Source organism: Cygnus atratus, chromosome 8, assembly GCF_013377495.2.
Source record: "Cygnus atratus isolate AKBS03 ecotype Queensland, Australia chromosome 8, CAtr_DNAZoo_HiC_assembly, whole genome shotgun sequence".
Taxonomy (NCBI): domain Eukaryota; kingdom Metazoa; phylum Chordata; class Aves; order Anseriformes; family Anatidae; genus Cygnus; species Cygnus atratus.
In genome coordinates, this window is record NC_066369.1 from 15,295,091 (window position 1) to 15,307,386 (window position 12,296).

Sequence of the window (12,296 nt, forward strand, 5' to 3'; positions counted from 1 at the left end):
GCGTGGGGCGGCGAGGGGAGCGTGGTGCTGCTACCTCGAGGTCTCCTACAGGGTCAGAACCCCTCCAAAACGGGCGCACAGAGCGTTTTTCGTTATGTTTGTAGAGGTAGTGCCTCGCTTCGGTCAGCTTCGATCCTCGTGGAGGAGCAGTACTGATTTGTTCACTCGACTCCCCAAGTTTTTTCTTTAAATTCTACGCCGGAGACTACAACCTTTCCGGATAAAGTGCTCCTAATCCAAACAAAGTCTTTGTGTTGGTTTGGAGATTACATGGTCACGGAGAAACTGATGGCTGTGGAGAGCTGGAGTAAAGTGGGAGGAGGGTAGATGAGCGTAAGCCCTGGACATTGCTGACAAAATAAGTTAGTTTATTTAGAACGCATAAACATTCTATTTTTCCTTCAACTTTTCTGTCTGTTTCATGATAAAAGTCTGGCTACAGTAAGTGATTAAAATGTACTGTAAATTAAGGTAAGTCACAAGTTTTAGTACGTTAGTCACTTTCATGTACTGGCTTTTCTCATATAGCTGGAAGGCAGCATTATTTGGAATTTTAAAATGTGGTAGGAAGTATAAAATACATTTAAAAAAATCCCTCAGTATTTCCCTACAAGTCCACTGTGTCTGATAAACTCTGGTTTAACAAAGCATTTAACAGTTAAGCTCTGTGACACAGTGTTTCAGGTGATGAATCAAAGTTCAAATCTATTTTTTTTAGTACTATGAGAAATGCAGCATAGAGCACAAGAGTTATTTTTTTAAGAACTGTTAAACGTTTTCCAAATTAAATCTCAACACCTAGACTTACATGGCTTTCATTGTATGTGTGTAGAGGTAGCCTGTTTTCTTACATCTAAACATCTTACATCTAGTGTTGACACAACTGAGTCCACTACGTGATTGTGCTAATATAACTCTCTAGCTACATAAAAATTTTCAAGAAGTATAAAAATTAATCAAACTGTTGTTTTGTGGATCATTTCTGGAAACATATTTTTCCATATTAAAAATGAATTAAACAGTGCTAATTATGTGTGAAAATTTATCTTCTAGCTTCAAAAAGACATTTTTATTCAAATTCTATTTTAGTATTTTAAAAATATTTTATTGACAAATACTGTTTTTGTTTAAAGTCTGTAAATGTGGATCCTTGATAAATAGAAGAAAGAAGAATAACAGTTTTGAAGCAGAATTGAGGCAATATTGTTATTTTTCAGAACAACAGTACTTTGAAGTAGAAAAGCGACTGGCTCAAAGTCAGGAGAGGCTTGTAACTGAGACGCAAGAATGTCAAACTCTCCGTGAGGAGGTTAAAAAGCTTCGTGAGTATAACCGCGCATCCTTAAGACTGGATGGGATTTTAATTCTTTAGTCCAATGTTATGTTGAAATGCATTAAGTTTTAAATAGGAGTTGAATATTCAACCATCAAATGCAATTATTGCGTCTGCAAACAGGGAGGTTTTGCGCTTATGTATGTCTGCATTTTTAATGGAATTTTCTGTTCTAATGGGGAAAAAATTGTAATAGTAATATGGTGGCTTACATATTTCTCTTCACAATAAACGCCTCTGCCCCCAGTGACTATATGAGGCTGCTGCAACACTGCCTAGTCCACCCAATCCACTTACTGGATTTTTATTACAGACACCTCACTACGGTGTGTTCTTACCCAACAGATGAGCAGTTGAAGTCACTGAATGAGAAAAACAGAGAGCTTGAAGATGCTCAGGATCGTAATGCATCCATCCAGGTACTGGAAGAACTAGGCAGTAAGACTTTAGTTTATCTGATGCCAGTGAAGAACACAATCAGATTCCAAGCTGGGCTGTGTCGATATCAGCACAACTTTGTATTGATGTACACGTCCAGATGGACGTGTGTACAGGAAAATTGCACGTGCTTCTCGTGTTGGTTTATTTGAGTAGAAGTTTATGTTCTAGCAAATGAAATTACAGGCGAATGTATGTCAAAGCAGATGCTTTTATTTCATTTTGAATAGATTTGTTTCATCCCATCTGAAACCTGTTCCAAAGTGACTTTAAGCTGAACCTCAAAAATCAGACAAAGGTGTGCTTCATGTTACAGTTAATCTAAAGCTGAGCTGCAGATTAAAGAGGAGATCTGTTTTTCTTCCGTTCTTTCCTCTGTTCTGGTACAGTTTTCCTTGCATTACGCTCAGAAGTCATGGGGTTACAGGATGAGTCACTTTGGATGACTGATCCAGCAGAACACTAATTTTGGAGCAGGAAAGAAAAACGTTATCATTATATTGATTCTTCCACAGTGAGAAGGCGGACGTGATTGTTTTGCCAGAGGGCCTTACATAGCTCTGCCTGAAGTGGTTTGTATTGCCACCTTAGAAGACAAAGGCAATACTATGGCCTGTAAACAATCCAAGACTATTGACTTTGGTTTTGTTTTTTGTTTTTGTTTTTTTTACGTGTTCATTCCTCGGTTACTCAGTTATCTTTTATTTAACCAAATAAAACAGTTTCAATGAACACCTTATCTAAAAAAGCTGTATTTCAAAGCATGTTATAATTAGATGTAGTTTTGAACAGTTCTTGTTATTTGATTTGCATTTCTTCTAGGCCTTCAGTTCACTTCATCTGCTGTATGTACAAAATTTTTCATTTTAGTCTTTGTTCAAATACAGCAAGAACCAGGAGGAATCTTTACGGCAGTTCAGACATTAATGTCAGTTAAAATGCAAAGATGTGGAGACTACCTATTCAGTATGCTGGTCCTGAAAGCTTTGTTATAATTCTCTCTGCTTTGCTGTCTGATCTTTGATATTTTGCATTTAAGCACAAAAGGCCAGTTGGGCATTAGTATCAGAATGATTTATGGGGGGGAAAAAAAGAACCGAAACCTGTTGTCTCTTAGGCTCTAGAAGAGTATGTTAACTTGAAATTGTTTGACTTGTTCCCAACACGACAGAAACAATGGACTTCAGCCATAGTTTCATCCTCTGTAGTTTAGACTGTTTTGGTTGTCCACTCTAGAAGCTTCTTATCCCAGTTTTCAATCTCTGGAGTTGGGTGGGATAGCATTTAGCACGCTTCCATGTGATGGTAAGTGTAAATACTGGCTGAACTGTCTTAAATGCAATAAGCTTTCTCTGTCTTTATTGCTCTTTTTTTTTTTTTTCAGAACCAATTAAGTAGAGAAAAAGAAGAACTGGAAGCTGAAAAGAGAGATTTGGTTCGAACAAGTGAAAGACGATCTCAGGAAGTTGAACATTTAAATGGTATAACCAAGAATATATTAACAAGTTGGTTCATATGATTATGCTAAGTAGAACATTTCCCTGAATGATTGGACCACTATGGAATATCCAGTTTATATAGGCAGCTCCAAATAATGGATTATCAGGAAGCTATTTAGAGAAAAGGAAGCAAGCAAGGCAGGAATTTTTAAGCCAGTTGCACAAAACTACAGTAGTTTGATAACTGATGTTTGGTTTTCTATATATGAAATCATAAAATATTTCATTTCATAATGTATTTCATTATGAATATTGATATATAAGATAAATATTTCATAATGTATTTCATTATACAGTGTACAATTTATACATTATATGTTGTTTGTTCTCGTTCTTTACAATTCGTTTAATCTTGGTCAGTAATGAAAACTGAGTTCTACATTTAGTTCTACAATTACCTTTTGATTTTAACAATGGTTTCACTTCTCCTTCCCCCAGAGGATGTTAAACGCTTAAATGAAAAACTAACAGAAGCAAACACAGAAAAGGTGAAACTTCAGCTAAAATTGGATGAACTTCAAACGTCAGATATTACTGTGAAGGTGAGAAGTTCCTATGTGCATAGTACCTGTTAATGTTGTAATGTTACCAGTAAGTAGTTGTTTATATGTGATGTAATCATTTTGTCATTATTGACTTTGAAAGTAGGTCAAGCCTACTCCTGTTACTTATGATGAATGATTTTAGTTTAAAATTGATGGTTGGGCCTGGAAGTGAGAAGTATACTCATGGAAGACAAGCGGGAGAGGGGAGCATCGAGTTAGGCAAGCTTATCCAAGCCTCATCAGTGGCAACAGTGGCTGCTTCTGCCAGCTAGGAGGAAGGGCTCCACAAAGGCAGGCAGAAGGGAGAAAAATGATTATTTGTGAATGTTTCTCTGTGGGCAGAAATAACTCTGTAAGGAATTGAAAGGGTGAAAGGAAAAGAGAGGAGAAAAAACTTTGATACCTTAATTTATTTCTTTGAACTAGATATTACCCTAGTTAATGTTCCCAACTGGCATAACCATTGAGGAAACTAACTTATGTGTCAGGAAGTTCTTAGTCTGAGATTGGTAACTCAGTATTACCGATGTATTACCTTTCATTTGGTGTTATTTACCAAATTAAAATACATCATTTTTACTTCGATCATAGTACTTTGTTAGCTTCTTTATTTTCTAGGGAACCAGTACAATTACAATGTGTGATTTTCTTTTTAGTACCGTGAGAAAAGGTTGGAGCAAGAAAAAGAACTGCTACAGAGTCAAAACACTTGGCTGAACACTGAGTTGAAAGCCAAAACAGATGAACTTCTACATACTGCCAGGGAGAAAGGCAATGAAATCTTGGAGCTTAGATGTAATCTGGAGAACAAGAAGGAGGAGGTAATGTAATTTCTGAGTGCTTTTGCCATTTATTTTTTTAGGTTATGTTTCCTGATTACCCGAATTTAACAAAAATAAGTAATAGCTGTATTAAAGGAAAAAATAGTGTGTGTTATGCAATTAGTAAGGAGTTCTTTCTTTTAACTTGAGAATTATAAGGAATATGAATGGCTATGACTGTCAAACTTTTAATGGTAAGCTAGAAATTTTGGAATCACTGAGAACAAAAGGATAAAACAATATAATGCTATTAAAATGTACGGGAATATAATTCTTAATTGTGCAAGGGGCAGAAGAATCTGATTTAACTTTCTTTTGGAGGTGTGTTGCTGATATTTTTGTTTTCCTGAATCAAAATACGTGCCAGAATCAGTGGCTGTATTTTGCAAATATTCAACTTTAGTGAGCTTCTGTTTAGGTACCTAAACAGTTGTTTTAACCGGGTCAATTGGTCAGGCTTTCTGTAGCGCTTACCTGCATTGAGGATCATGCAGCTATTTGGGTATACATAATATGAGCAAGGATTCTCACTGTTTCATTTAGCTGAATGTGTTGGAGTCAAGACTGTTTTCTACTTATAAACAAACAAAGGTACCAGAAAGAGCATAAAAGTTTACATTTTCTAACAATGGGATAGGTATTTTCAAAACAAACTACTAATTTGTCTAAAATAAAGACAAATTTATACATAGTGTCCTCATTTACTGTTTGAACAGGTTTCCAGAATGGAGGAACAGGTTAACAGTTTAAAACAGTCAAACGAAAATCTTCAGAAACATGTGGAAGACCTTTTGAATAAACTGAAGGAGGTAAGGTAACTTGAAGTACATGCGTAACAGCATTACAGTTGATTGTATAAAATAAAAAAAAAAGTGTGAAATAGAAATGATTGAATGCTCCCTCGCCCTGTGTCTCATTTACTAGGCAAAAGAACAACAAGCTAGTATGGAGGAAAGATTCCACAATGAATTGAATGCCCACATAAAATTATCTAATTTGTATAAGGTAAGTTTAACGATTCAACAATAAGAGTATATTAGTATTACTTCTGGCTGATCTTAGGCTTAAGTGTAATATAGGCCAATTTTTGTGAGTTTTTTGCTTGTCTTTTTTTTCCTCCTGCGAAGTAGAGGAGGTGAGGAAGACTACCTTCCATTACAAAACATTGTAAAACATCCTGTCTTAGGCAACATGTTTGCATCATTTTGTAGTTTAAACAAAACTGGTTAAAATAGTAACTTTATGCTCACTGTTTTGGTGCTTCATATTTGTATCAGTGAAGCTATATTTTATGATGTATTAGGAGTTAAATGTTGTTACATAAAAGATGGGTAGAAGCATTCTTTTAAGTTTAGTAGAAGTTTAACTGCAGTGAACACTGCAAGTGTTAGCGGTCCAGTTGAGAAAGCTGAATGTCATGCATTGTGTCAAGCAGTATCTAAGCAAGTAATTTTTGATTTTGTCAGCTCAAAGTGAAAAATATTCTATAGTATGTTGAATAAGACAAAGATAGGTAAAGAGGCCAACTGAATGGTCTTTAGTTTGCATGTCAGGTTCACAGGCTAATTAGTTCTGTTTCCAGAGTTTTCATGCATAAATAACCACCTAGAATTAAGTGCAATAGAATGCTTGAATTCTGCATTAATATTGTGTCTGATCAGATGTTAGCTGATGACCCTTCAGCTAACAGTCAATAGCTAACTTTTCCATGCATCACCATTTACCTTTTCGTTTGGTAGTGGTTGTTTTTTTTTACTGCTTTCTTTGAATTATAGAAACACTGGGTTGAAGGGGCTTGAATATTTGCCTTTTACTAAACATAAGGTTCGCTGTATGTTTGGAATTGCTGACTTGATACTGAAGGCATCCAGATTTAGTGTCCTCACATGAGAGCCTACTCTGAGACTTTTCTCAATTTTATTTCAGTTATTTCCAATGGATTTGCAGAACTGCTGAAGTATTGTGAAGTCATGCACTCTGAGATCTTTAATTGGTAGCAAAGAAACATAAACTGTTTATATAAGATTTTTGAAAAATTAAAATTTTTAAGAATGATCAAAATTGAACATTGAAAATTTCTACAAATTGTTCCTGCTCTTCAATAAAGAAAAAGCTAGCACCACCTATGAGCCAGCTAAAGGGCATAGAAGCATACATATTAGTTGGTTTTGTCCTATTGTATCAGTGTCTGACACTTCTTGCTCTCGGACAGTTTGCATCGAGTGAAAGTTAATTCAAGTGGAAACATTTGTCCAGTTTAGCTGAATCTCTTAATATTTTACTCAAAAATCTGTATGTTTATAATTTTTGGTCAGTTCAAGCTTTCTTCTGTAGTTGCTGTTATTATGTAATAAAAGCTTAAATAAAATGCTTTTATTTAGAGTGCTGCTGATGACTCAGAGGCAAAGAGCAATGAACTGACAGGAGCGGTAGAAGAGCTGCACAAGCTTCTGAAGGAAGCAGGTGAAGGTAAGCTGTGAGTGAGAAATGGCAAATGGGAGGAACAGAACTTTTCTCCTTCTTCATGACTAAGCTGATGTATTGAAATACAGATACTGAGCATTTCTGAAGGGATAATCTCTAGGATTTGGGGATAGAGAGATCAAATTTTGTAACAAAATTTTTACCATTTTACTATGTTACTATTTGAATTTAATTGAAGGTGTGTATGGGCAGGGGGATCTTCAAACATACCTGGAATTTTACTTTGGATTTTTAGGAGAGAGAAGCATCTCTCTTCATTTTAGTTTCTTAGTTTTTTAGTTTTAGATTTCATTGATACATGGGCAGTTATTATTTTATCCCACGTCAATGCAGAGGTGATAGGCAGCAGTTCTAACTTCTGTCACACTACTGAGTTTTCTTCTCAGCGTGATCTTCTGCAGACTATATAAAAGTCAAAGTGGAGTTTAAGGTTCATATGCCAACTTTGGTCTTTCTAAAGAAAAAAAAAAAAAACAACACAAATTGCTTGTTAATTTTAGCTAATAAAGCAACCCAAGAGCATTTGGCTGAGTTGGAAGAGTCAAAAGCTGTAATGGAAAAAGAACTGGGAGAGAAGATCAGTAAGCTGGAAAAGGAGCTAGAGAATGCTAACGATCTTCTATCCGCAACGAAACGTAAAGGTAACATTAAAAGCTAAAATACACGAAGCCTCAGGCATGTTATCCTTACCAGTCTACCATGAAATTACTATGCTTTTATATCTATCTATCTATCTATATATTTATATTTTATAATATATATAGTATTTTTCCCCCAGTAGAAAAGTGCATTTCTGTCAAAACATTTTCTCAAGTTCTTTTGTTAATCTGACATACCTTTTCAAGGAAAATGGAAAGGAAAATATTTTCCTTAAGGCTGAATCATGCTGCTTGTAATGGTTTCCTGGAGAGTGGAGCGGGGATGGTAAACTATTCTTATTTTCCTCTTTACAAACAAAAAAACACCAGACATGCCTGTCTTTAAATTTGTTTACCATTAAGTCTTGCTCAGTATTAACTGCTCTAGTTGTAAAGAATAGTATGTTTGTAATATTGAAGGTAATTACGAGCAAGAGAGAATAGAGCAGAAAGGAACACAGAGGCATTAAGCGCGTTTGCTGTCTCCATATGTTAATGTAGTGAAAGTCAACAAACACTCTGCCACTCTAAACCTCCTGCAGTTTGCCAAGAAATATGATGTTAAGCTCTGCTTCAGCTATCTCAATTTATTTACCTTCTGGCATGATCGAAGTCTTAAAGAGTCTAATAGTAAAAACTGTTCATCATTTCAAATTAAACTGGTCAAAGAGCTTGATAATATATGAAAAGGAATATTAAATATAATATCAATCGCTTGCACATGTGTATGTATAATATAGAATGCAGAAAACTCTTGCACCAGTAACCTTAAGAAGTTAAAATATGGTCACTTAATGTATAGTAGTTAAGAAAGTGCAAAGGTGTATGAGGACACTCTTTATATCAATAAAGAATATTTAAGATGGGAATTACTGCAACTTTTTAATGTAATTGGTGGGATTATTTATTCAGGAGCTATCTTGTCTGAGGAAGAACTGGCAGCTATGTCTCCCACTGCTGCAGCAGTAGCTAAAGTAGTCAAACCTGGAATGAAATTAACAGAGGTAAGTGAGAAGAAATTATTCAAGTTTCAAGGCCCTTGAATAGCCAACAGAGATGCACTAATAACAAAATTATATAGACTTTCATGCACAGTCCAGGATTTGGTGTAATGCCTGAATGAAGCCAATGAAATCCTGTGTTTGAGGATTTTATTAGCTTTATTAGCTACGTTTTTGGGATGTTTATGTGGCATAAATGACAGATTTCCCCTGGTATATCAAAACATTCGCAGGATTGTTTGTTTGTTTGTTCGTTTGTGTTTTGAGCACATCGACTTATTTTCTGTATGGATTTTTGATAGGAGCTTTTCTTCTATTTAGTTTTTTCTTTTCCTTTTTTTATGCATATTTGCATAATTTAGGTTTGTTTTGCTGTGGCACTGGCTTATTCTTGCAGAAAAAATGAACGTATCCATGGAACTATTATTTTCCTTTTGTTATTGTTCATTCTGTCCATCCATTAAGTAATTTTCTGTTCTTGCTGCTTTTTTTATATTTCTTTTGTCTTAACCTTGCTTGAGATTTATCCCTATTATGGGATATTCTTATTCTTTTATTATATACAGTTGCATATCTTTTATTATATATATATAATTATTATTCTTTTATTATATACAGTTGTACTATAAATGTTTGCAGTTTTAAAATTAATAGGGATAACTGCTTTGCCATGGTATGACTCATAAGCACATTTTACTTGTCATACTCATTTCTTTGAAGAAATTAGTTTATTGCTGTATAAAGTTTGACTGCTCTAATAGTGTAATTACCAATGGTTGTTTGACACATCTGGACAGATGTCTTAAAAAAAAAATCTTGTTGCAGCTGTACAATGCATATGTAGAAACTCAGGATCAGTTGCTTTTGGAAAAGCTGGAGAATAAGAGAATTAATAAATATTTGGATGAAATAGTGCAGGAGGTGGAAGCCAAAGCACCAATCTTAAAACGTCAGCGTGAAGAATTTGAGCGTTCCCAAAAAGCTGTTGCTAGTCTGTCTGCAAAGCTTGAACAAGCTATGAAGGTTAGTATAAAAGAAGGAGAAAAGAGCATGTAAAAATATTGAAAAAATTGATTTGTACTTCCTTAATCCTGAGTATAATCCTTCCTTAATCCTATATGTATAAAATAGATCTTTTGGTCAGCTGTTGCTGTGGGGAAATGTCCATTGAACTTTCTAGCTTGAGATTTATTTTCCTATACACTGTATTTCACAGAAACAGCATTCTTCAGCGATTATTACATTGAAGGCTTAAATGCAGTGATTTATCTCTAATTCTTTGTGAAAGCAGAATTCTTTATAAGCAAATATCAGTATTTGTCAAAAAAAACAACACTGTGGTGCCCAGTTCCTATTAATTCAGTTCCTATTAATTTTAATACGCACACTAATAGAGCATGAAACATCATGGCTTTTGATTCCTAAATAAGTGGAGTTTAACCTTTGGAGTGCAACTCCAAAGCTTTACTTCTTCAAGTAACACACTTTAACTGAAGAGAGCTATTGACATATCTTTCTGGAAAGAAATGGATGAATTGCTTTGTATTTCTGAATTGCAGGAAATCCAGCGATTGCAGGAGGCTGCTGATAAAGCCAATAAGCAGGCTTCCACGCTTGAAAGAGAAAACCAGAGACTGGGAATACAAGTAAAAGACCTTTCACAGCAGGTAGAACAAATGTTGCAATGGCTTTAAAACGTACCCTTTACAGTTTTTTATTAATATGATACTGCATTTCTGAAGTCTCCTTGGAAGAGTTGTGTTTGAGCCCTAGTGCTATTAAAAAAAAATCTCCCTGGGACAACGCGGTATTTACATTTCTGCTAAATTAGAATAAGTTTATGGATGGAAGGGATGCAGCTTTAGCATAGTACTGTTCAGCATCTGGCTGGAAAACTAAAGTATAACTTGTTTTGTTTGTTTAATTGGAGTGTCATGTGATATTTTCAAAGAACAGAACACCAAGAATAGTTCCAATTTTGATGTGGTTTTCTTTTGCCAAACATTTCTATAATGCAGTTATCTTACAAGGATGTGTTGATAGTAATAGTTCATGTGTTGTAGAAAAATATAATTTCAAGTACTTTTTAATGCTGTTTTTCAGAGCAAACTTCTAAAGCTGTGTGCAAGTCTTATGCTAGAATGTTCTCTTCCAGATTCGTGTTCTTTTAATGGAACTTGAAGAAGCTAGAGGCAATCATGTGATTCGTGATGAAGAAGTGAGCTCTGCTGACATCAGTAGCTCTTCTGAAGTAATATCTCAACATCTAGTGTCTTACAGAAATATTGAAGAACTTCAGCAGCAGAATCAGCGTCTCTTGGTGGCTCTTAGGGAGCTGGGAGAAGCTAGAGAAAAAGAAGAGCAAGAAACAACATCATCTAAGTAAATTATCTGTTCCTTCTAGTAAAGTGCTTATACTAAGTAGTAACAGGGATTTATTCATGTACATTTTGCTTTTTATTGTTACTGATTATGTATATTTAAGTGCATATATGCTCATGAACAACTATGTAATCCGTAACGGCAATTAAGCAACATTGTCTTGGTTTTTAGATTAAAATTGCTGTATAGATTTATATCTTAGCCAGATAAAAAACTGATGAAAAGGAATGATAAATAATATTTCTTCCAAAAATTCTTCCTAAACGTTGTTTTTTCAATCCACAGATGCAAGAACACACGCTGAAATGCTAGTCTTTTATAATAGGAGTAGATTTGTGTGAAAAACCTCGAAAAAAGATTTGTGTGAAAATGTGTTGTTCAAGAAAAATATTTGTCATTGAAAAACTTCACTGAATATTCATTTCAGTGAATGTAGTTACACACGGAGCTGTTTTTCAAACAAGGAAGATTTAAGTTTTCATTCTTGTTAGCTGAGAAAAATTTTAGTATGTGCACATCTGTTTCACTAGCTATAAAGCCCACAGATAATATAATTCTGTATTAAAAGTTCGTAATATGATTTTCTGTTCACACTACTGTTTGAAGTTACTTACATGAGCAGAATTACCTCTATTCTGCTTTTTCATGGAAGAGACCTACACTCTTTTAGTCATCTATAAAATGACAAGACCAAAGGCCAATCTTCCCATAAGTTTTCTCAAAAATCTCAGGGATGCTTAGCTTTCAAAGATGCAGTAAGTGTACACTGGAAGGCAAAATATAAGGATTATGTGTAATCTTGGTAAACCTTGCTGTGTATACTACTAAAAAGAACTGGTCTTGGTTTCAGAATTTCTGAGCTTCAGAGTCAGCTTGAGGAAGCTCTCAATGAGCTAGAAAAACTGCGTGAATCACGTCATCATCAGCTGCAGCTCGTCGAGTCTATAGTTCGTCAGCGTGACATGTTTCGCATATTGTTGGCACAGACCACAGGAGCTGTCATTCCTTTGCAAGGTAAGCTTCACATTTCTGTACCACTCAAAAAATAAATAGAAATAAAACTCATTTGTTATGAGCTTCCAGTGATGATGCTACAATGTTACCAGTAACTTGTTAATCTGGCATTCAACTTTTACTCACTAGAAAACCCATGAC

General features: G+C 34.9%; 1 protein-coding gene across 4 annotated transcripts in view; it reads left to right on the plus strand.

The window, feature by feature from the left end:
* Positions 1–12,296, plus strand: part of TPR (translocated promoter region, nuclear basket protein) — a 43,580-nt gene that overhangs the window by 256 nt on the left and 31,028 nt on the right. For all 4 annotated transcript variants that reach the window (XM_035538049.2, XM_035538050.2, XM_035538051.2 and 1 more), the window contains exons 2-15: positions 1,218–1,322; positions 1,679–1,752; positions 3,156–3,252; positions 3,709–3,812; positions 4,472–4,636; positions 5,353–5,445; positions 5,561–5,641; positions 7,018–7,105; positions 7,621–7,761; positions 8,671–8,762; positions 9,585–9,782; positions 10,319–10,426; positions 10,915–11,141; positions 11,992–12,155. In XM_035538049.2, coding sequence (XP_035393942.1) covers positions 1,218–1,322; positions 1,679–1,752; positions 3,156–3,252; positions 3,709–3,812; positions 4,472–4,636; positions 5,353–5,445; positions 5,561–5,641; positions 7,018–7,105; positions 7,621–7,761; positions 8,671–8,762; positions 9,585–9,782; positions 10,319–10,426; positions 10,915–11,141; positions 11,992–12,155 — 1,737 coding nt within the window. The remainder of the gene's footprint in view (positions 1–1,217; positions 1,323–1,678; positions 1,753–3,155; positions 3,253–3,708; positions 3,813–4,471; positions 4,637–5,352; positions 5,446–5,560; positions 5,642–7,017; positions 7,106–7,620; positions 7,762–8,670; positions 8,763–9,584; positions 9,783–10,318; positions 10,427–10,914; positions 11,142–11,991; positions 12,156–12,296) is intronic.